At 44.6% G+C, this 25,686-nt stretch overlaps 1 protein-coding gene across 1 annotated transcript in view; it reads right to left on the bottom strand.

Moving 5' to 3' along the window:
• Positions 1-24,382, bottom strand: part of pcp4a (Purkinje cell protein 4a) — a 31,651-nt gene extending 7,269 nt beyond the window's left edge. The window contains exons 1-2 of the mRNA XM_085363312.1: positions 24,287-24,382; positions 262-310 (exon numbers count right to left, since the gene is read on the bottom strand). Of these exons, the coding sequence (XP_085219438.1) occupies positions 262-310; positions 24,287-24,382 (145 nt within the window). The remainder of the gene's footprint in view (positions 1-261; positions 311-24,286) is intronic.
• Between the last annotated feature and the right edge of the window lie 1,304 nt (positions 24,383-25,686).

Here is a 25,686-nt window from a genome sequence, read left to right as displayed (position 1 = left end):
GCAAAAAATATGCTTATTTTACTGTAAATCTTTTCCACCATGTTCACAGCTGTGGATAATATAAAACCTATAATGTGCTTTAAAAACACTTATGCAGTGCTTTAAATTAAACCACTCAGAAGTAGAGAATATATGAGAAATTTAGCTTGTTATTGTGGTGTTGAAGTCACTTTAGTGTGTAAAGATTTATGCACGATTGTCTTTTAAACAATCTAATCTTTGGTGAAAACTTCACATTATTTAAATTCGGTTTAAAAATACCTTGGACAGATGCTTTGCTGTTTCCGGTCATTGGGCCAGATGCTTGTCTCTGCAAAAATGAGAAGAGAAACAATGAGCAATTAAAAGTTACAATTAACATCAGCCTGAGATGCTACATGTAAACCTGCCTTCAACCCAAAATATGTTGTTCATTCCCCCAAGTACCAATCTGATCGTTTCCTGGACCAAAACAAGCATCTGCTATAGTCACACAGATGTGAGCAACACATAAGACAATTGAAAGGAGAGGTGTGGTTCTTTGTGAGGCGAGCCAGGATGTGATAAGCTGATCTATAATCCATGTTTCTGCAGCAGAGACAAGTTTGCTCTACCTGCTCCTGCAGCTCCTGAGAGTTCTCTGATGGGATGATGCCGTTCGCCTGCAGTAAGACTGCATCCAGGCTTACAGTGTGAGCCGAGGCTCGCTTCATTCACAACTTCTGCTTTTCTAAGAGTTTCCTTCACATGGACCTTTGGTTTCGTGCCGTTTATTTGGGGTGGCTGTGGCTCAAGCACTAGAACAGGTCAAAGGTTAGCGGGTCAATCATTGGCTGCATACCAACATATACTGGGTTCTGAGCTGATGTGCATACAAAAAGTGGTTGGATTGTTAATAAATATTTATTACAAAGTATAAAAAGTACTGCAACATGCAGTTTACTGCTAATCATGCCAATACTTAATGCTACAAAAAAGGCACGTCTTATTTTTTATGCTTGATATTGACATGCACGGACTGCGACTGTGTAGAGTATAATTATATAAAGTATTAAGTATCATTTTAGTTTGGCATCTGTGCCACCAGTGTTCCTCATTCTTGATAAACACACAATATGGCCAAAAGTATTCACCCACCCATGTAAATCACTGAATTCAGGAGCTCAGTGAATTGCAGCCTGGTACCGTGATTGTCAGGGACCTGGATCTGAGCGACCTGGGGTCCCTGAGCAGTTATGGACTTGTATTACATTATATGTATTTTTGGTGTTGCTGTCCCTCGTTCTCCCTGCTTGCAGGTATGTGTGTGAGTCTGGGTGTGTCTGGGAGCACCTGTTTACAGGCGCCTTCAGGCCTGGTAGGTGTGGCCCTGCCAGGTGGTTGGCCACACCTGAAAACCATCACACAGCTGACGAAGCCCCGTAGGAGGAGCTACTTAAGATTGTGGTGGAGCTCTCTCCGACGCTGGATCATTGCGTGACTTCACGTTAGTCTCTCGTCCGGTCAGTACGGTTAGTCTGCCGCATTGTGTGTGTCTTACAGCTGCCTGTTTGTTATCTCCCCAGGAGGAGTGTGGAAACAAGAGCTCAGCGAGCACGGGGTGCTCAGACACTGAGGAGCGGGGACAAGGAACACTGACACTGGGAAGAGGACGTCACGGGAGTCGGGAGCGCACTGAGGATTTATTGTTATTTTCCATTTTCACTGTAAATAAATGCACTGTTTGCATTCAGAGCTCCACGCCTTCCTCACATCCCCACGGTTGGCCAGTGTCAACCGTGACAGTGATAGGATGTTACTTGTCCAGTCGTGAAATGTCTTCACTACTAAATATTCCACAGTCAGCTGTTAGTGTTATTATAGCAAAGTGAAAGTAACTGGGAATGACAGCAATTCAGCCACAGCCATGCAAAATCACAGATCGGGCTCAGAAAACGCTGAGACGCACAAAGGTCGCCAAGTTTCCGCAGAGTCAATCGCTACAAACCTCCAAATTTCATGTGGCCTTCAGATTAGCTCAACAACAGTGTGTAGAGAGCTTCATGGAATTGGTTTCCATGGTCAAGCAGCTGCATCCAAGCCTTACATCACCCAGAGCAATGCAAAGCATCAGATGCAGTGGTGCAAACCACACCGCCACTGAGGAGTAGAGACGTGTTCTCTCTAGCTCTATAGTCCATGAAGTAACAAATCATGCTTCTCCTTCTGTCACTCAGATTACCAAGTCTGGTTTTGGTGGTTGCCAGGAGAACGGTACTTGTCTGATGCTTTGTACTAAATGTAAAGTTTGGTGTAGGGGTGATTGTGGTGTGGGGTTGTTTTTCAGGAGCTAGGTTCATCCCCTTAGTTCGAATGAAAGGAACTGTTAATGCTTCAAGAAAACAAGGCATTTTGGACAATTCCATGCTCCCAGCTTTGGGGGAACAGTTTGGAGATGGCCCCTCCCCGTTCCAACATGACTGCACACCAGTGCACAAAGCCAGGTCCATAAAGACATGGATGAAGAGGTTGGTGTGGAAAAACTTGACTGGCCTGCACAGAGTCCTGACTTCAACCTAATAGAACACTTTTATGAGAATATAATAGAATATTCAATGTGTATAGAGGGTTTATATAGCTCTGCTGCCTGGACGCCTAGATAAAGCCAAATATCTCCCCCCAGAGTCCCCTTATGCCATCAGGAGAGCAAGTAGAAGAAAAACTTGTTTGGCAACTTGGCCATCTGTTTTTCTGTTTACATGCAGAAATCTCCTGGGATTCCTGGCATCGTGCTTACTGTCAGTTGGTTGATTGTGGTCTGTTATTCAAGAGGGCAGGAGGCAGTGCCATGAAGTGATGGTGCCATACATCACACCTCCACCCACCACAAGCGAGCATTCAGCCAGAGCTGAGATCCAGGAGGAGAATGACAATAAGAGTTGAGCAATTGTTTCAGTACAATGTGAAGATGGAGCACAATATTGATGAACAGTAAAAAACGGCAGGTCAGAACTGGATGCACACACGTGTGTGTGTGTGTGTGTGTGTGTGTGTGTGTGTGTGTGTGTGTGTGTGGTTACTTTCAGTGAGATTATTTTTGTCTTTGTCTCAAAAACTCATTTTGAGTTTAAAGACGGAGACTGAACAAGAGCTGTATATATCATTATCATAGCAACTCCTGCATCATCACCAGGTGTATTTTAGCTGCAAGCTATGGCAACAAAGTATGTTTAGCCTTATTGGTTCATGAAATATAAATAAAATGTTTTCCTTTAAAGTCTGGAGGACAGCGTTCTTTTCTCCAACATGCCCACTCCATTCTTCCCTTAACAGTCTTCCATTTTTCACAGCTTACATGACGGCTGAACTTCTAATGTGCACACTCTTTACACATTAGCACATTTTTTCTGCACTATTTGATTCTCTGTTCCATTTCACTTCTTCAGCAGAGGTTTCATCTCTTCAATTTCAGAACAAGAGCGCGCCTGCAGTCTATATCATAAGATGACTTTAGGGAGCAACAAGTGACTTTCATATGAGTTGTTTGTCACGGCCCATCCCAGTTTTTACTTAGGTTTAGGGATGGGTATTGATAAGATTTCCATGATTCCGATTCCATTTTCGATTCTGTTTAACGATTCGATTCTTTATAAAAAAGGAGAACAATAAGGTCGATTAGCTTAGAACTTTGTTTTATATCTTCTCTTTGAACAAGATAGAAATTTAGGAGTAACATGGCCTTACAAACCCAACAGTGAGATCTTAAGAGATCCACAGCCTACGGCTCTTCAATCGGGTGTCACAGGGTCCCCGGGAAAAAAAATTGTAAATGTAAAATAATAAAATAAATATTCTTCTGTAGCAATAACAAAGTTTAACATAAATTATTCTGTAGCAATTACACAAGAATATCCAGTAATGTCCCTGCCTACAATTAAACACATTCACTTACTGAAAATCATCTGCTGTGGCAAAACGGGTGCAAGCCTTTGACCACAAACTTAGTCACTGCTCGGTGACATTCGTCTATCCTGGCCTGAAAGGAGACGCTACCAGTAGACTGCAGTGAGAACTGCCAGCATCTGAGCCAGGCTCTGTCTCTCTCATCATGGTCACTAAATGCACAGTAATGGCAGGTTTTGTAATAAGGCAGATCGCGCTAACATAATATGCACTGTTAGTTGATTGTTTACCTGCCGCATTAATGGGAGAGGACGTGCAAACGTTACCGCTGCTGCTGGTTGAGATTCACGAGTCCGGAGCGGAATTAAAAACACGACATTCATTTAAGGTCATCGCGTGTTTTGTGAGCAAATGCTTTTGCATATTCGTAGTGTTTCCTGCCTTAAATGAAATATCTACTTTTCAAGTATTGCAAGTTGTCCTGTTGTCATCAGTTCTCGTAAAGTATAACCAAATTTTTGAGCGTTTGAGCCGCTTAGGTGCCATGTTTCCTGCCAGGTAAATGACGCTCCGCAACGTGTTGACATCATTCGGGGCGACTGGAATCGATAAGAGAATCGTTTGCAAAAAGGGCAAACAATTCCAAGGAATTGAAACAGTGGGAACCGGTTCTCAACAAGAACCGGCTTTCGATACCCATCCCTACTTAGGTTTGACTCTCATCACTTGTGCCCTTAGTTCAGTTGAGGAAGCAGCATTGTCACTGTGCAGAAATGTGTTTGTGTTGCATGTCCAGGCGGCTGGCCGCCTGTGAGCTGGGGCTCACGACTGTTCCAGCCGTGCCGTGTCCATCTGCCACGCGGCCGACCTCCAAACCAGCATCGCCGGCGCCACTGGATTCGCGGGCGGCCACCTGAACTCGCACCTCCCTGTTGGGTGCCGACGGTCCAGGCTGATTCCCTCTCCCACTCGCGGCGGGGGAGTAGGTTCAGCCAGATGGCTCCCCGGCCTCAATCGGGTGATGGAGGTATGTGGTGGGGCGCGGTCTGCGGTGCCGTGCAGGGAGGGTGGACGCACCTGCACGGCATCCTTAATCACGGCCGCTCAGTTAAAAACACGGGGACTCAGGGGTTGTGGTGTGATGTGATTTCAATGAAATGGCTCTAAGTGATGATCTGTGGTCCCACTGTGCCTTATTTACACCACAGAATATAGATTCAGGAGTGGAGTAACCATCAGCTATCTACTCTACATAGATGAGATCAAACTGTATGCCAAGACTGACATCAATGTATTTTCACTTACACAAGCAGCTTTTTTATGTGCATTAAAGTTATATAAAAAATTTGCAAATGCAAATGCAAATTCTTTGCTGACAGTTTAACCAAAAGGCATTTCCAGTGGAAACTGGCCGACATATCCTCAGCATAACCATGTAGAATATCCACACAACTTAAAAAGAGGTTATACACACACAATACGGTAATATTATGTTGAAGCGCAGTACATATCACTCCGCGAGGCTCCTGCCAACGATAGCCGTAATGCTCCGACAATCCATCGAGCGGTGCGGCTTCGTATCTTAGCAAAGTCGTACTGAAACATTTGACAGATTTTCGAGCGCCGTGCACATAAAGTCATTTCGAGGTCAGTAAACACAACCAGAATTCATACATAAGGCACACGGGATTATAAGGGGCTCTGTCGATTTTTCAGAAAAATCAAAGGATTGATTTTAAGTGCGCCGTATTTTCCAAAAAACACGGTAATAACGACGGCCCGCTAGCATGCGCTACCAAAAAATAGTGCTTTGTTGTGTATCTGATGGACGAAAGCTAAACCAGTTCCACCAGTGAAGCTGCAGCATTTTTACAAACCAGTTCTGGTTCATCAGTTTCATTCAACGATCCGCTTTCGCTCTTCTTATTCTGCGTCGCCGCCATGTGTGTATGAAAACAAAGGCACTGCGCATGCGCGTTTTACCCATATTCTATCGCCATATTTCATTTTCTTATCGTTGCCCAACATTACACTGTGAAAGGTATGATATGGCCCAGCCCTAGTCCATACCCAGGTATTTAAATGCATCTACTTTTGCTATCTCCACTGCTTGCATGTTCACCTTTGGTTCCCTGACAAGATGATCCCACAGTAAAGTTGACCGGGAGGTCGAGGCACATGCCTCGACCTCCCGGTCGGCTTCGAGCCGGCATCTGAAGAATGTGGCTAAAAGTTTTGCGAGATCCCGAGTTTGTTTTGCGAGATCTCGCAAAACTTTTGCGAGATCCCGAGATAGTTTTGCGAGATCTCGCAAAAGTCCGTCTTAATTTTTTTTTCTCCCATGTCCCCTGCGGGGCTCCGTACTTCGGGAATTTACAACTGTGCGTAAATCCCCCCTAATATTGGTATGATCCAAGCTCAGACACTAAGCGGGGCAGCTGCTGCCTGCGAGTGCGCTGTTAGAGAAACGCAGCCAGGCGAGCTGAAGACTCTTCTGATAGGTTAGTAGAGTCCATGTGAGTAAATTGGTGGCACAGCTGTGGATGCATATAAGGCAAAACACAGAGCCTGTTTCTTTAACATGGGAAAATCCAGAGATGTCAACCAAAACACCAAGAAAAGAACTGTGGAGCTCCATAAGTGTGGCTCAATTATGAATACAATTTGGTGCCATTTGCAATTAAGAAATACAGATAGTTTCTCTCTTTACTCTGAAAGTTAACAAATATGTTTTTATATTTATCAATCTAAAAAAATAAACATTTAGTCTGATTTGATGTTACAATTAAAAAAGTGTTTTTGTCTGAAGAGTGTGTAAATATCTGGTTTCAACTGTATATTTGATGATTGTCAGCACAAAGAGGGAGAGAGAGGAGCAGAGAGGGAGAGAGAGGAACAGAGAGGGAGATGGAGAATGAGGACAGAACAGAGGTGGAACAAGAGCAGGTGAGACACACATGTTAGTCAAATGGTCGTTTACCAAAAGTATCACCGTATCATAGGGACTCATGTATCTCGTACCTAGTGTTTCTTTTTAGGTTTGTTATTTTTCAAATTCTATATTTATTAAGTTTTGCAGGCTTGTTTGCACAACAAGGCTAAATAATTATATAAACTTTTCTCAATCTAAATAGTGGACTTTGGTAGAATTAAAAAATAAGTGTAGTGCAGGGCTATGATGATTTTTAGTGCTGCTATCATCTAGTTCTGATTCTGGTTCTGTCTTGGTTACTGTTGTAGTCCTGTTTTAATTCCGGATCAGTTCTGGGTCTGGTTGAATTGGGGTTCAGTCCCGGTGTCTTGATACAGCCCTGATTTTGCTCTGCCTTGCTGCTTAATTAAAAAACTAGTTTAAGGTGTCCTGCACATGTGATATATTTTTTTCCTATATGAAGTCATTCTTTTTTGAACAAAACTCAAAACAGAGCCTATTAATCTTTTTCATTCATTTCTACCCCCCCCCCCCCGCAAACCCCCCCGCCGCCAATGCATACTACCCTTTATGGCTAAGCCCCGGGTGTTTCAAATGTCTGGCTCCGCCTCTGGCATACAAGCAGCCAATTTCCAAAGAAAAAGCTTGAACATTCATAATTCATAATTAATTCATAATTAACAAACATTCATAAAGCCTGGAGAAGTATTGCTCAAGACCGATTAAAAACTTCAGGCTCCTTTGAAGCCAAACAGAAAGAAAGACTAGCTTGATCTTAAGTTCTGTTGTTATTCTACACAGCACTTCTACTGTTTTTACTGCATTCTAGCTCTGTAGTATTTCCATATTTTGTGATTAGCTCTACAAGACATGATCAAATATCCCTCCTCGCATATTTTTTATCATTAAAGCACATCTAACCTCCTGTAGCTGTCCACTTTCCATTAATGTTCACACTTGACAGCTGTGACCTTGACATTCTAAGGAACAGATGTGACACCAAGCTGAGATGCCTGCTATCATGATTATTAAAACTGCCAAAGGAGCAGGTACCACAGACATGTTTGTTGTATATAATTAGAAAAAGAAAAGAAAACTTCTTAGCAATTTATATTCTACAATAGGAAACACTTTGCAATGTACTTTAAAGAAGATTATTTGATATGCACACACACACACACACACACACACAAATATATATATACATATATTAGGGGTGCAACGATACTCGTATCGATATTGAACCGTTCGATACAGTGCTTTCGGTTCGGTACACATATGTATCGAACAATACAAAATTTTTAATTTATTTTAACAACTTTTCTTCTGACGATGCTGTCTGTGTTGAGAGCTCGGTGGATCTGTGTTCGACTACTCTGCCTAGGCTGCACTGTCGAGCGCAGATCCACTGAGCGCAGCGCAAGCTAGCGAGACAGAAGTTAAGCTCTCCTTGCAACATGGCAAATTGAACCTCCCCCACCCTCATTCAGATCTGGCCTTTGGAACTATCTTGGTAAGAGTACTGACCCAAACTTGTGGACACTGAGCAAAGAGATTTTTGCTAGTTTAAAGTTTTGGCACAATGTAGTATGGAAAGCTGAACTACCAGGTCAATCAGTAGCATTAGCTGTTAAAACATAATTGAACTGATCGATTCTGCACTTTGTTATCTGGATTTACTCTGAAGTCTTGGCCCTGCAGCACAAACATAAAGACAAATCTGGGGAGTCAGGGCAGGAAGCTGGATGAGAGCAGACCACGAGTCTCGTACACGTTCTGGTGCCAATAGCTAAACTGAACCTAAGTTTGTGTTACTGGTTGGTGTTTGAGCAGATTATATGCAGCTTCTGTATATTTCTTTTTTAGCTTGCATTGTCTCAGAGGAGGATCCACGACTGTTGCAGGCTTCCAGTCCCATATGCCAGAAACAGAGGGAGCTTGACAAATGGATTGCAGTGATGATAATTATATTGCTAATGATGATCTCCTCCTGTACAGTGTGTGCCACTATGCCTATCATGGTTGACTGGCAACAAACAGAGCTCGATAAACACCAGAAATTATTAGTTTTCTCGTCCTTTGTGCTCCTGTATCACTGGTCTTTCTTACCATCAGAATTAATCACAATCATGATGTGATCTGGGACAGATACATCAAAACATGTCAAAATATTGACTAGTTCAAATAAAATTAATAAAATCCAGCACCCCTCCAAATTGCAAAAAAAAATAATTACTGACCATTTCTGAATATACATAGTTGAATTAGAGAATACTATAAAATAAAGTATGTAGACTATTTTTGATGTGACATAATTAATCACATATTTGAAGAAAATGCCATTATCAGCTGTCATGCTGGACGGAGCAAATATAACAAGTTGTATCACAAAAACAAAAATATCTTTAGATTGTCCAAATAAAACCAGATGGTACTCTAATTATAATTCAGAAAATCATTTTGTTAAATATGTGCTTCTTCCATTTTAAAACCCGGGTCGCACCATCATCAGATTTTTAGAATATTTTCTGCTCTGAGTTATAATAAGAGCACCACAAGGAAACTTTGACCGCTTTCAGTATCTTTCAAAGTATTTGATATATGAAGCTAAAATTTCAGAGCACTCACTGCATGTGTTAAAACTTGGGACCATAAAATTTTCATGCAAATTCGAGATGGCCGAGCAGGAAATATGTGAGAAATGACCCACATGTCATCCTACACGGAGTGCAAGGAAACACGTGAACTTAAAGTGACAAGTTTTATTAAAAAGTTTGGCAGTTTTTAAATGATCAAAGCCTTTCAATGGTCATACAATTCTTGTTTTTGTTTGTTTGTTTTCCTTATTTTGTTTTGTGTGTTTGTGGCTAACGACCTAAAACATTATTTGTCTAAAAATAATGAAGTGAATTAAGTTTAATAAAACTCTTTTATCATCTGTCATGAACCGAAGTTCCGAGCACAGGCAGGACCCAGTAGCAGAACACACACACTAGGGTAGGAGCGAATAAAGAAAGTAATTTTTATTGCAACTAAAGGTGTCCCGTGAGGGTAGCCAGAAAAACAACGTATGAAACCAGAAGAAACCGAGGGACCGCACAGGGAACGCCGAGAGCGGGGCTGTGAGAGGCTGTAAAACAAAAAGAGAGACAGATTACTGGGGTGCGGAAAAAAGGCAGCATACGAGGGAAGGTGGAGTGTGCGTCTCACGGTGATAGCCGGGCCGAGTGAACCAGAGGGGGGTGGAGCTCCAAAAGGGGTCGAGACGGCGAAGCTGAATGTGAACCAAATCTCAGGCGGACAGGTGGACAGGTGGACAGGCAGGTGGCTCGAAAACAAAAACACGCCGAGTTGTGATCGCTGAGAGGCGACTACGGACTGGCGTGGAGCAGCAGGTAGGGCAGGATTAAATAGTCCACCTGGTGATCGCCTGGGATGGGATGCAGGTGTGGGGTTAGCAGCCACGCTCGTGGGCGTGGGCATCCCAGCAGCACCCCGGACGCCGGGCCGCGGACCATGACAGTACCCCCCCCTCAAGGGTCGCCACCAGGCGACCGGCCGGGACCCCGCCTGCGGAGAGAAGCACGGAAAGCAGAGATGAGACGAGGGTCCAGGACCGCCTCTGGGTCCTCGGGGCCGTACCCCTCCCAATCCACAAGATACTGCCAGCCGCGCCCGCGCCGGCGCGCATCCAGGATCCGCCGGACCGCATAGGCCGGATGGCCGCCGACGAGCCGGGCGGGAGGAGGGGGCACGGAAGGAGGGCACAGGGGGCTGAGGCGGACCGGCTTAAGTTGAGATACATGGAACGTGGGATGCACACGCCGAGAGGCCGGAAGCCGGAGCCTGACTGCCACCGGGTTGATGACTTGGTCCACTTCGTACGGCCCGATGAAACGGGGAGCCAGTTTGCGGGACGTGCCCCGGAGCGGGATGTTCCCAGCAGCCAACCAAACCTTCTGTCCCGGCTGGTAGTCAGGGGCTGGGGCGCGGCGACGATCGGCGTAGTGCGCCTGTTGTTCCTTTGCGCGCAGGAGGGCGCGGCGAGCGCAGCGCCACACACGTTGGCAGCGCCGGAGGTGATGAGGGGCCGACGGGATGGAGAGGGACAGGTCCTCTTCCGGGAAGAGCGGAGGCTGATACCCGAGGGACGCTTCGAAAGGAGAGAAGCCGGTGGAGGACGAGGTGTGAGTATTGTGGGCAGGTAAGTAACCCAGGAGGAGGGGTTTTGACTGGCTACGCACCTCAGCATAGTCTCCAGCTCCTGATTAAGGCGTTCAGTTTGCCCATTGGATTGCGGGTGGAAACCGGAACTCAAACTGACCTTGGCGCCGAGAATGGAGCAGAAGGTCCTCCACACTTGTGAGGTGAACTGGGGACCGCGATCGGAGACAATGTCCAGGGGAATTCCGTGGAGCCTGAAGACTTCCGTGACTAACGCTTGGGCAGTCTCAGCAGCCGAGGGCAGCTTGGCTAGCGGGACGAAGTGGGCGGCCTTAGAAAACCGATCCACAACGGTGAGGATGACACATTTTCCAGAAGAGGTGGGGAGACCGGTAACAAAGTCGAGCGAGATGTGAGACCAGGGCCGGTGGGGAGTAGTGAGTGGGTGGAGCTGGCCCATGGGATGTTTCGTGGATGATTTATTACGAGCGCAGACGGCACAGGCAGACACGTAGTCCCTCACGTCCCGTAGTAGCGATTTCCACCAGAAGTGTCTGCTGAGGAGGCGCGCCGTTCTGCTCACGCCCGGGTGGCACGCGAATCGTGCTGTGTGGATCCAGTGGATGACTGCTCCCCGGGCGGCGGCGGGAACGAAGCGCCGTCCTGGCGGTCCAGTCCCTGGGTCAGGGTCCCCCGGGAGCGCTTGGCGAATGGTCTCCTCAATCTCCCAGGTGAGAGCACCCACCACGCAGGAGGCAGGCAGGATGGTGGCGGGGGGGGGGCGCCTCGCTGTCGGGGGAATACAGACGGGAGAGCGCATCGGGTTTGATGTTTCGTGACCCGGGACGATAGGAGAGTGTGAAGTTGAAGCGGGCGAAGAATAGGGACCAGCGAGCTTGACGGGGATTTAACCTCTTGGCGGTTCTAAGGTACAGTAGATTTTTATGATCCGTCCATATAACGAAGGGCTGTTCGGTCCCCTCCAGCCAGTGACGCCATTCCTCCAATGCGAGTTTTACCGCTAGGAGTTCCCTGTCGCCGATGTCGTAATTCCTCTCCGCGGGGGTGAGTCGGCGTGAGAAAAAGGCGCACGGCCGGAGTTTGTTCAGGGGCCCAGACCGCTGGGAAAGAACCGCCCCGACTCCCGCATCAGATGCGTCGACCTCAACAACAAACTGTTTAGAAGAGTCAGGATGGGTCAGAATGGGTGTGGACGTGAATAATCGCTTCAATTTAGCGAAGGCTGCGTGGGCCTCAGGGGACCATGTGAAAGACACCTTGGGTGAGGTGAGTTGGGTGAGAGGCGCGGCCACCTGGCTGTAGTTTCGAATGAAACGGCGATAAAAATTCGCAAACCCCAAGAAGCTCTGAAGCTTCTTTCGTGTCTCCGGAACCGGCCATTCCAATATTGCTTTGATCTTCACCGGGTCGGTCTTCACCTGCCCACCAGCGAGGATGTAGCCCAAGAAGGAAATGGATGAGGCGTGGAACTCACACTTTTCCGCTTTTACGTACAGTCTATTTTCGAGCAGCCGTTGTAGCACGCTCCTCACATGGATGCGATGGTCCTCGAGCGTCTTGGAGAAAATCAAAATATCATCCAGGTAAACAAAAACAAACACGTTCAGGAAATCCCGTAACACGTCGTTGACTAGGGCTTGAAAAACCGCCGGGGCGTTCGTTAACCCGAACGGCATCACTAGATATTCAAAATGCCCTAGTGGGGTATTGAAGGCGGTCTTCCACTCGTCGCCTTCACGTATCCGTACCAGGTGGTAGGCGTTCCGCAGATCTAGTTTGGTGAAGACCGTAGCTCCCTGGAGTGAGTTAAAAATAGAACTAATGAGTGGGAGGGGATATTTGTTTTTGACGGTGACGTCATTCAGCCCCCTGTAATCGATGCACGGGCGGAGCGTCCCGTCTTTCTTTCCCACGAAGAAAAAACCCGCAGCCACGGGAGAGGATGACGGCCTAATACGTCCTGCAGTTAGCGACTCCTGGATGTAATTCTCCATGGTTTCTCTTTCGGGGCGAGACAGGTTGTATAATCTGCTAGAGGGCAGCGATGCACCCGGGAGCAGATCGATAGCACAGTCATATGGACGGTGAGGCGGGAGTGAGAGCGCCTCATCTTTACTGAACACCTGCTGGAGATCGTGATAGTCGGGGGGCACGGAAGAGAGGTCCGGCGCAGGTGGCGGGGCGGGCCTCCGTTCCGTTGAGGCGGAGGGAACGGCTGACCTCAGGCAGTTCGCCAGACAAAACACACTCCAGCTCGCGATACTTTTTCCGGCCCAATCTATGTGTGGGTTATGTCTCTGTAACCAGGGGTAGCCTAGGATAAGCGGGGTGTCAGGAGCAGGAAAAGTGAAAAAGGACAGCTGCTCTTGGTGGTTACCTGATGTGATTAACCGTACAGGCGCGGTTTGGTGAGTTATGTATGCAAACACTTGGTTGTTTAATGTAGACGCAGGGATGGGCGGTTCGAGTGGAGTAAGAGACACAGCTAGCCTCTTAGCCAGCTTCTCATCCATAAGGTTCTGTTCCGCCCCGGAGTCCACTAACGCGGGGCATGTAAAAGTCTGATTAGAAGTCACGATAGTAACGGACAGTAACAATCGGGGTCTAATAGTGCTTAGAGTGCTGCCCACCCGTATCCCCGGACTCACCGGTGGGCCGGGTCGTTTGGGCGGACCGGGCAAACAGCGATGCGGTGACCGGGCCTCCCACAGTACAGACATTCTCCAGCCCGAAATCGGCGTTCCCTCTCCTCCGGAGAAAGCCGAGAGCGTCCGATCTGCATGGGTTCAGGCGGGGGCGGCGACGGAGAGCGCGCACACGCAGCTGGGGGCGGGGGCGGAGAAACGCGAAACCCGGGGCGCAATACGGAGCCCATAGGCTTAGACCGCCGCTCGGCATCCCTCTCCCGCAAGCGTCTGTCAATCCTACGGGAGAGGGAGGCCAATTCATCAAAGGATCTGGTCTCCTCGTGAAAAGCTAGTTGGTCCTTCATCTGGTCATTTAACGACCGTAAAAAAAAAACCACGAAGAGCCGAATCGGGCCAACCCACGGCGACCGCTCGTGTACGGAATTCAACTAGGTACTCCGCAATACTGCGCCGCCCCTGACGGAGCCCCAGCAACTTCTGCGCGGCATCGTCCTCCGATACCGGAGGGGAAAACGTAGCCTGGAACTCCTCCAGGAAGTCATCGTAATCGCAATCACGAATGGGGTGAGAATTTAAGTAGGCTTCAGCCCATGCTAGAGCACGCCCCCGTAACAATCCCACGAAGTGGGAGATCTTAGCAGTATCCGTGGGGAACGCGTGAGGCATGCGACTGAAAAACAAGGAGCACTGGAAAAGGAACCCCCCACACAGGTCCAGCTCCCCGTGGAAGGGTTCCAGCGGCGGAGGCGACACGCCGCGGTGCACGGGGTCGGACGGCCTAGTTTGTAATTTATTCTGAGTGTCACTGAGCTCTTGACAACGGTCTTGGAGAGACTGGAGCTGCTGATCGTGGCGACCGAGGATAGCGCCCTGTTTATTAATAGCGGAGCGGAGTGGATCTGCTGGGTCCATACTGGCCAGTCCGTACTGTCATGAACCGAAGTTCCGAGCGCAGGCAGGACCCAGTAGCAGAACACACACACTAGGGTAGGAGCGAATAAAGAAAGTAATTTTTATTGCAACTAAAGGTGTCCCGTGAGGGTAGCCAGAAAAACAACGTATGAAACCAGAAGAAACCGAGGGACCGCACAGGGAACGCCGAGAGCGGGGCTGTGAGAGGCTGTAAAACAAAAAGAGAGACAGATTACTGGGGTGCGGAAAAAAGGCAGCATACGAGGGAAGGTGGAGTGTGCGTCTCACGGTGATAGCCGGGCCGAGTGAACCAGAGGGGGGTGGAGCTCCAAAAGGGGTCGAGACGGCGAAGCTGAATGTGAACCAAATCTCAGGCGGACAGGTGGACAGGTGGACAGGCAGGTGGCTCGAAAACAAAAACACGCCGAGTTGTGATCGCTGAGAGGCGACTACGGACTGGCGTGGAGCAGCAGGTAGGGCAGGATTAAATAGTCCACCTGGTGATCGCCTGGGATGGGATGCAGGTGTGGGGTTAGCAGCCACGCTCGTGGGCGTGGACATCCCAGCAGCACCCCGGACGCCGGGCCGCGGACCATGACATCATCAAGTTCTCTTTGTTTGTTCGGTCCACATTGCAAGAATTCAGATGGAGTCTATCCAGAATTTGCTCTTTAGCGGGTTGGTTTCAGTGTCGGCAGAAACTTACATGTTTTTCTGCAGCTTCTAAAGATTTGTTGTTTCCGTCACTCCTTCCTCATGTGATGCTCATGTATGTTTTCTCTCAGTGACTGATTTCATAAGACCTGGCAATTGGTAAAATAAATAAATTACCTCGGTAGTGTGTGGGGGGCTATTTTTGGTTCTTTTTGCAGCTCCCTAGAGAGACTCCATGCTGCACTCAGGATCTATTAACAATTTAACGAGAAGACAGCAAAACTAGGTCACAGACAGCTCATCCCAGCACCATTACAACTGTGTAGCAGCTTCCCCACCACCAGACTGGAAGCAGAGATGACAGCATGGAAGAGTGACACTGCTGAGCGATGACTGACTACCTGAGCAGTGTGATGACACATTTGATGGACTAGGCTTTTTTTTTTTTTTACACATTCATCCCAGATTTACAAAAAAAGAAAAAAACGATATAAAAATAGCTTCTTTTTTTCTTTTCTTTTTACTGTACAGGATGTGACACTGAGAACTACAGCTTAGGTACAACTGTCTGTGGGTTATGTAAAACATCAGCACTCGCGGCAGTAAAACACCAGTGAATGAGGCTAAAGCCATGCTTGTAGCTCTGAGGCTGTACCACGAGCTTATATAAGCACAATAAAAAGGTTACACATCAGCAAACAACAAACCAGGTTTTTGGCCTTGTTACCATGTTTACTATTTTGAGCATAGTAGTGCAGGGCTGGAACGTAATTTTATTCAAGTAGAGGTATTTGCACTTTTCTTTTCATGTTTCTACTCCACAACATCTTTGACTTGACTGTAGCTATCTGACAGGCATTCTCATGGACTTGCCTGTGTCCCATAAAGAGTGCATGGAGCTTGTCAAGCTGAGACTGATGGGAGATTAGCTTTGTAGACAAGCCACTGACTGTGCTTTCACTGCTGTGAGATCAGTTAACAGCTGCACAAATTGTGGGGAACGAGCTAGCATTAGCAGATAAACGAGCACTTTCATCATAGCAGATTAGCTTCTCTTGTAAACAAGCTTGGTCACCATGTGTGATGTAAGTAACTTTTAATATAGACTGTGCACATTAGTAGTGAAAGCTTTAATGATAAATAGGGGAACTCTTGCCATGTTCGATTTAGTAAAACAGTCAAGTTGAAAAGACGAATTAATTTGTGTTCCACAGGGTTCTGTGCTGAGACCAGTTCTATCTACATTATTCACGCTTCCCTTGGGACACCTGCAACAGGCTATCTAGGGTGTACTCTGCCTCTACCCCTGTAGTAACTGAATTCAAGTAACCCTGAATTTGGTAAGTGGAAATGGATGGATGGATGGAGCATACATTTTTCTCTTTTAGGTTGGACTATTGTAAGTGATTATTACCAGGTTTTCCTAAAAACTCCCTGTAAAGCTTTCATTTGATCTGAAATGCTTCAGCAACAGTCCTGTCAGGGACCAGAAAGAGAGAGCATATTTCTCTTATACTGGCTTCTTTTTATTGGCTTCCTGTTAAACCCAGAATTGAATTTAAAATCATTCTCCTCACATACAAACAAGGTTTAAAAAAATCAGGCCTGGACTGGAGGCTTGTAAGGTATTATCTTACAGTAATACCTCACAACTTGAGGCAACTGTTGTTGTGATTTATTGAATTGGATTGAATTGAACTGAACTGAATGCATACTTCAGCAGCACTTTCAGATTAACATCTGAATCACTCGGTTGACCAAATAAACAAAGTTTAACCAGTTGTTTTGCTAATATATCAGCTACATTTTTCATTCACTTTAATTCTTCTGTAGATAAATAAATATGCCACCCATCATCCTCACTGCCATTTGTCAGCCTCCCTCTGTTTCTGTTTCTGTAGCATGATAATCTGTAAGTTTTCAGGCCCCTCTTCTGTGGAACCATCTTCCAATTTGGATTTGGGAGACAGACACTATCTCTACTTTCAAGATTAGGCTTCAAACTTTCCTTTTTGCTAAAGCATATAGTTATGGCTGGAGCAGGTGACCCTGAATCCTCCTTTAGTTATGCTGCAATAGGTGTAGGCTGCCGGGGGATTCCCATGATGCATTTCATGTCTTCTTCAGTCACTTTACTTTCACTCACTATGTGTTAATAGACCTCTCTGCACTGAAAAGTACTGATTCATTAAACCCCTCAAACTCAACTGAAAGTGTCTATCTCACATAAACATCTAAAACAGCATATTTTCAATATATGGAAGGAGCAGTGTGCAGTATTTTCCAGCCGGAGTCATTCAAGTAAAAGTAATAAAAGATCAGCATGGTTTTCCCAAAGAGCATTAGTATGCATTAGGCAGAGTGTGCATTAAAAACTATACTCATAGTCTTAAAAAAAAGCAGTTGTAAACACTGAATACATAATTTAAAACAATAATAAGCAACAATGTGCTGCACTGTTGCACAGAATGACTATAATGTATCTCCAGAAACCTACAGAGATTAGAGCCAGCTCACGTTCTTCCATCCTGTATGCCAGAAATATCCCAGTGGAATTTAAAAACACTCCGCTTCTGTCGGTACTTTCTCCCAAATGGATGATGCTGTTATGATATGAACTGCTAAGTGGTGTGGCAAACCATTTTAGTAAAAAATAAACAAACTAACAAACAGATGAATGAAGCTCATATCGGTTTAACAGTTAAAGGTCATTTGCTGATTCTGATTTACACATAAAGGTTAAGAGAGTCGTTTACTGTTCTCATTCAGGGAAAGGTAATACCACTACTGGAGACTGGAAAGTCAAGAATCTCCAAGGGGCATAATGTGGTTGATGTGATGGTTTTATAACTTGATAAATAAATTAGGATTTCGCTTTCAATTCAGGGTGGCTTTGCATTTTATGTCAGGCAATGGCCACAAGCGAATTATAGCACAGTATGAGTTCTTCCTATAAAAGATTATTTGTAGTTCCCCAGAGAAGTGATGAATGGCATTTTGGGAACCTTGGAGTAAACCTGTACATCTGCAAGGTTCCCTACAAATCCCATCTTGGTCATTTAACCGCAGTCAGTTTTATTTTTTCCCACGTTGGCCTTAATCATCCCACTCTTCCCCCGCTGCTGTTTGTCATTTTCCATGTGCAGAAACCAGGAATGCCACCAAATTACTTTAGTGTAATCTCTGTTCACTGTTTAAAGCAGGATTAGGGTTAGTGTGTGCATCTCATTTAGAGAATTGGAGATTGAAATGACCAGAAATTGACATTTATGGTCAATGAGCAAGAAAAAAACATCACATGGAATCAACAATATTTCAGTCAAAATTTATTTGAACATTTTCTCCCAGTTGCAGAGATTTTTTCCTCTAATCATCACTTTAGTCCACATCTCTATCACCTCATCTTCAGTCAGCAAAAAGGAGTTTTAAGGAAAATCTATCCCTGAACGCTTTCCCCCACTCAGCTTGCTGTCCTTTTTACACTGATCAGCAACTTCTAACACTCTTATCTCATTAATTTAATAAAAAAGGCTCTAGTCCACTTTGGATGATGAAACTAAATGCTTTGCCAAGCAGCCATGATAGCCACCACTCTCAATATAATTAAAGTATGAGGTAGGTGAACACAACAGGAGACCACTTAAATGTCGATGCACTGATTGAAGGACAAAACAGGATATCCCCATTAATATGGCCTTGTGGCCATCTTTCAATAATTACATTTTCAAGCAGATTTTTAACAGATGACTAAGAAATTGCCATTTAATCATCCACACACTGTACACGCCACAGCCCACACGCAACAACATGCTTAAAGTGAATCATCACAATGAAAATGACTTTGATTTAAAAGGCTAGTCAAATCCTAAAAAAAACTGTAATGTCAAGCAGCACTTAAGCACAGCTCGATTAACCTGCAGCAGAATCACAGAGACATTACAAGAAAATCAGATTTCCACATCTGAGTACAGTCTTGTTGACACTAGCTTTTAGCAGGTGGAGGTGTCCACTAAAAGCTGCTGCACAATTTGACACCAGGGCTGAATCTGTTTTATTGCATTGTGAGTCTCAGTTGTGTGGCTTTGTCCATCTTCCTCGTGGTTATTATTGTGCAGTGCATCATGACATTGTCCACCAATAATTTAAAAAAATCTATCTGTTCATGTCCGATTCACAGTCACAGCTGTCACCAGTCCATCACAGACAGACAGCCACTCAGTCTCTCTCACCAGAACCTAACATATTCCAGATAAGAGATCAACACATATGAAATCACCACCTGTCTGTTTTCCAGAAAAAAGTGTAATTCCAGAGGAAACTGGAGTCCCTGGAGAGGAAAACTTTATTCCTGTTGCCAGGTCTCTCTTGGAAATGAGATTTTTAATCTCAATGAGATTTTTTTACCTGGATAAATAAAGGATTAATAAAAAATCCCCCTGCATCTCCATTCTGTGTGACAACTTTGCTAATGACTTCACCATTGTGCTACCAACACTGTGCACCGAGAAGTCAAAAAGGTGATAAAAGTGAACGTCTGAGACTACTGCCTGAATGCAGTAACGTCAGTCTCTGTAGTTAGCGCCAGGGTGAGGAAGACCACATCACTGTCCTAAAAGTTACTTTATTTACCACAACAAAGTCTGAACACTCAATTGCAAATGGCATTATTTATTCCAGATTAACTCAGTGCAGGCCACCGGTTAGGGGTGTGATTAGCACTGGGTCCTGGGTTTGAACTGATCATCTGGCCGGGGCCTTTCTGTGTGCAGTTTGCATGTTCTTTTTGTGGGGGCTCTCTGGGTACCACCATAAGGGTTGGTTAATCGGTGATTCTAACTTGGCCATCGGTGTGAGTTTGAATGCTTGTCTGTCCTTCTGTGTTAGCCACAGCGATCTGTCCATGGTCTATGTCAGCTGAGACAGGCTCCAACTCCCCCGTGACCCTGAATTAGATAAGCAGCAGAAAATGGATGGATAATTTAATGCAATCCATTCAGTAGTTGTACTATCACAGTGATAACTTAGCTCATGTTGCAAAAAGAGACATGTTCCTGGTGGGTGTTGGACCTTGCCATCAGAGGCCTGTACTACAAAGCAGTATTTCATCTTATCCAGAAATCTTCAGGGTAAACTCTGGGTTTTCTGTACAACAAAGGTGGTTCACTTCTTACTAGAATATGTTGCCATGGTAGCTGGAAACCTGCTCCACAGCAGGTTATGTTCCAGATAAGAGAACAACACATATGAAATCATCATATTCCTTTATTTTTTCTGATATTAAACAATTTCACTACAGTTTTATTGTTCTACAAGCATTAATAACAGGACAACTACTCAATAACTGCGGATATACCAAGTTTGGACATAGACTAAGGCTACATCTGTGGCCCAGTGCTAAGTGGCTGGGAGAATTAGCACCATTAAGTCCAATGGCCATGCCTCTCAGCCATAAAACAATGGCTTACCTGCTCACGTTTAGGGAGGAGTTCATGAGTAGGAAGAGAGCAAAGTAGAGGGAGAGATCTGGAGTACAGTAACAGATAGTACCAGTCTGTTGCTTGAAGGTGAAGCAATTTACTCATTGATCTACATTACTACGTATTGTGGGCAGTAACTTAAAGAATGAGCTTGGGGATACATGTGGTGGAAATGAGTTTCCTTCAAAAGGTGTCTGGAGTTAGAGATAGAGTGATGGGAAGATGGAAGAGCTCTAGGCCGCCACTCAGCTCACAACAGATCCTCGGAAAAGTAAAAGAAAATTGATATTTACTATAATAATAAAGAACTTAGGATTTTCATGGTAAATTTGAGTTTTACCTCAACAGTGGTTTATCTGGTTAAACTGTATATACACCATCTGACTGCTCACTTGCTTCTTGAGAAGGGGTCACTGGCAGTATGTCACCAAAATAGAGGTCGTATACCTTTATAAATGAAAACATGACCCAGGTGTAAAGCCGCTACAGTCTGCATGTAACCAAAGAAGCACCGGGCAGCGGCATCCTCACTGCCCTCAGTGACTGAAACAGGAAAAATCATTAAAGATGTAACCAAGTGAATACAGAAATCACAAATTGTTGTTAGAGGAGATTTTTTTTTACAGTTATCCATTAGCTATGTGACCAATCCAGATGTGTTTTTCTCTCTCTTACATGGATCTGCCCTGTGCAGCAGCCTACTGTACACACTGTACTTTCAATGTACTTCTACTAATCACACAAAAGGGAGGAGATGTAACATGACCAACAGCAGTCGCTTTTGCATGGCTGGCACTTTTCCCCCTGAACCACCACGGGGCTGGGTATTGTAGGCAAATCTCCAGGTGAGAAACTGGGCTACACAAGGAGTCATTATCTTTAGCTGGAAATCTGAAAAGTGGAACGGACATATCTTGGCAACCACAAACAGCTGGCTGAAACCTCTCCACTGAGAGCCATCTAATTAAATTTTTGTTCAACAACCGGAGGCTTAAGCAAACAAAAAAAGGACTAAAACTCGAAACAGCACAACAGCAACTACAAGCGACACTAGGTTACTTACACTGGAAAATTCCCATTAGACACGTACACAGCAACTAGCAACTAAATGAAAGTTTCTATTTTATGTAGCTTTAAATAAGAAGATGATGCCGAGTTCAGACACATTGGTTGAGTTTGAGAAACAAAATGTTGAGAGATTTATGGATAATATGCAACATAAACATCAGCAATGCAGTCCTCACCAGCCTAAAATGCTGCTAATGTAATTTCAAAGCCTCTTACTGGCTGGAAATGCAGAATTGTTCATCACTATGGTGACAGGCAGCACATTTAAGCCACTTTCTCGACAGGAGCCTCAGACTGCCTGATGTTTGTGGACACTGCCAAAGATGAATCAGTCCGAGCCTGAACAATACAGCAGGGGATCACTTATGGCCTTTTTTTTTCATGAATCATAGCACAGTGTAAGGCTTAATACGACAGTGATACATGCATTGATTTTTAAAACACTACCAATCCAGGCAGTAGGTTGGCTGGTGTAGAGTGCTGTCTGGCTTTGAAACAGGATTTAGCCTCGGTAGATTGCTGTAATGCAGTTACACAGTGTTTATAGGCATATTTATTGCTTATATGCACTGCCTGTACTTGCTTTAGGTGGTAAGATCAAGTGTCCCTAGAGAAATAAGTCTCCGTGTTTTTGATAAAGGTCTCCCCCATTGTCTAGACAACTTAATTGAACTACTTAGATCATACTGGGGTACTCAGATCATCTTCCCAGTCACTTTTGGTACAGCTGAGATCCCGGCTGAAGACTACAGGTGACCGCGCATTTGCCTTGGCTGCACCCAATTTGTGAAATAACCTCCCCATTACTATCCGTGAGTCCGATTCCATTCAATCCTTCAAATCGCGGTTAAAACCTGTTTATTTAACTTAGCCTTTTCTACCAGTTAATGCTTGCTGCTACTTTAGTTCTATTCTTAACTTTAAATTATTTTTAAATTTTTCTTGACTCTTTTATCCTTTGCACATATTGTTCTATTATGCTTTTATTTGTATTTCTTTTGTTTCTGTGTTTTTAATGCCATCAACCTGCGAGCATACATGGTACTTGCCATGGCCTTCATCTGTCTCTATTACTTATATCTGACCCTCTTGTATGTTAACTTTGGCATACCACTGTTTTTTAAAGTGCTATATAAATAAAGTTTGTTGTTGTTGTTAATGATTCTATAGTGATGTGAGTCTTCTCTGCTTCTGGTGGGAATGCCGGTTATCTTGACGAGCATTAAAACTGTGTGGGATTCTGAGCGCAATAAAAAAGAGCTAGAAGAGCAGTGTTTAAAGGTAAATGGAGCCCACCACTGATTTGCATTTAATTATTCATTCAGAGCAACAGATTCCTGCCCTGGTCTTGCTGTTTTTAAAGACACAAGAATCCATCACAGACATGCGCTATGCAATTTTATTTCATGACTTTTCCTTTGTGTAATAATAACTTATTTATTGGACTTTAACTTCACTCTGTAAGCAGCACACAGGAGGGGAAGAGAGAAGTCAGTGAGTTTGTGTATGTGTGTATGTGAGTGAACAAAAAGACATAACAAGTCTCCAATAAAAGATTCATAAGGTAGAGACAGCTGGTGTTCATCACAATTTACATACACTGGAAGCACTAATCGAGTGACAAAATTACTGCATAATAAAGCCCAACAGTGGACTCAGAGCTAGAGACAGGTTAAAAGTAGCCTTGTATTATATGGTTTTAGTCAGTCCAGGTTCTTGGGTTGAACGAGCGGTCTTGTTGGAGCCTTGGCTCCTTGTGAATGCTCAAGGAATGTTTTATTTCCCTGGGTTCCCAGCTATCCTTGAATAATTCAGAAACAACAGGACTTACCCTGCCAGTGAACACTCTTACTTCTAATCTCCACTCTGACATTATCAGACTGGCTTCTTCTATCACATCTGAATAGTTGTGTGATTAGACTAACTGTGTAGGTCAATGCTGCCTGAAATGTCACTGGTAGCCATATTCACCAGTAAAACTTCAACACACACACACACACACACACACACACACACACACACACACACACACACACACACACACACACACACACACAGTTCAGCGGTTTGAGGAGTGGCTCAAACAACCTGACTGTGCTGGCTGTCATTTTAAGTTTGTGAAGTGATTAAGATCATCAGAGCTGCAAAAATCCCATCACGTATGCTGAGAGTCTGCCTGGTAGCTGCACATCAGTTCCAGTCATGACAACAGAAGCAATATTCATCTAGGCTGTGACTCACTGTAACACTATCGCTTATCGCTTTTTTGCGTAAAATGTAGGAATGTGTGGAAAGATCGAGAAAAGCGCACACTGAGCTCATTCTTCATGTTAAACATGTGTGCATGTTATTTTTATGGCTCTACACCAAAGTTGAATATCGATTATCTCAGCAGCAAGAGTGTTGGACAAAGCGAGGGTTAAATGTTATTATTATTTGAATCTGCAGCTCTGCTCTTATAACTTTATACCAAGTCCGGAATATCAGTTGTCTCTGACGCCAAAGTACAAACACAAAGCGGAAAAAGCGATTTACTAAGAAGAACCTACCTCACTCATGGCTTCGCTGTGCGTGTCTGCGTGTGGATTTCTGTGATGCTCACCGGTCGACTGACTGAAGGTACCGTCCTCTCCACGCGCGCACATTCCGCTTTTATAGCGCAGGAAGCCCCGCTCCCCCCTCACCACATTTCCATGAAGCCAATGGGCTCCTCGTCTGTAGCTCAACACTAAGGAGCAGCCTTCACGTCTTCCACCATCTGCTGATTCTGCGGGTCCGCTGAAAATAAAATAAGCCATCAAACACATTTTTTTTTCATGTATTATATGTTTACTAAACTGGATAGTTTGATGTGAAGCTCCTGTTAATCCCGAACCAGTACTGCATGTTCCAGTCGCTGTGGTCTTACATTTCCGATGTTTTCTGGCTAATGTTGATTAATTGTTAAAACCTAAAAGATTAAACTTTTCAACTATTTCAACAATTTGAATTTTAGTATTAATCTCCAGTCTATAAATGTATATCAATTTTAGTTGATTAGTTTATATCAATTGTAGTGACTCTGCATCATGAGGACAAAGCAATGGTTGAAAATTAAGCAGGGAATTGGAATTTAACCACGCCTCTGACTATTGGTGAATCTAAAAAACACCATGAGAAATGCAGTGAAGGAGACTTGTGGATATTTCTTTTGAAAAAAGCCACTTTTGTAATGTTTTTTAAACCACTGTGTTATGCTGTGGATTTTTGTTTGTTTTATGTTGTACTTGTAGCATTTTTAAGATGTGTTGGGCAGAGATGCCACCAACCGGGGGGCGAGGCGGGCGCACCCCTCATAAAATAAAGATAATACAAAGATGTCTCCAATATTATTTTTCCAACATTTTCAAACAATAAAAGTAAGGATTCATGAAAAAAATGATACTTTTTCATGGTGGCTCCTGCTGCTGCTTGAGACAGAGCACATTTGGAGTATTGTTTGGCATTTTGATCAATAAAAATGTATTATCCAGAATGTATTTTTTTTATCCACCCACACAGGTGTTTTTACTCATAGCTGCGTGGGTTTGCAGAGCCTTTAACTACAAATAGAGTGGGCAGATATGTAGTATTAATAAGTAGCACTGTTAGTAAGCGGAGATCAAATTTGCACTTTTGTACTTCCCAGCAGTATTTCTCACGATGATGGTGAAGTCTGGTTGGCAGAGCACTGATGCTGTGGGGCTCCTTTGCAGCAGCAGGTGCCTGAAGGCGTATTGGGGTAGAGGGAATATTAATAGTACATATAAAAGAGGAACCCTGCTGCAGAAAACTGCAAAGTTGGACATTATTTATTTCCTATTTTATCTTGAAGACCTGAAAGTAACATTTTATCCCGGTTAAATACTTCAGTGAAAGAGTTCAGGCACACTTACCGCTGTAAAATGTAGCAGGCAAACTGATGTGCAAT

The sequence above is a fragment of the Diplotaxodon limnothrissa genome, linkage group LG10 (assembly GCF_057381915.1).
Source record: "Diplotaxodon limnothrissa isolate DT_005_m linkage group LG10, D_limnothrissa_male_GT1.1, whole genome shotgun sequence".
Classification (NCBI taxonomy): Eukaryota; Metazoa; Chordata; class Actinopteri; order Cichliformes; family Cichlidae; genus Diplotaxodon; species Diplotaxodon limnothrissa.
Note: the sequence above shows the minus strand (reverse complement) of the source record. Positions and strands in the feature narration are given on the sequence as shown.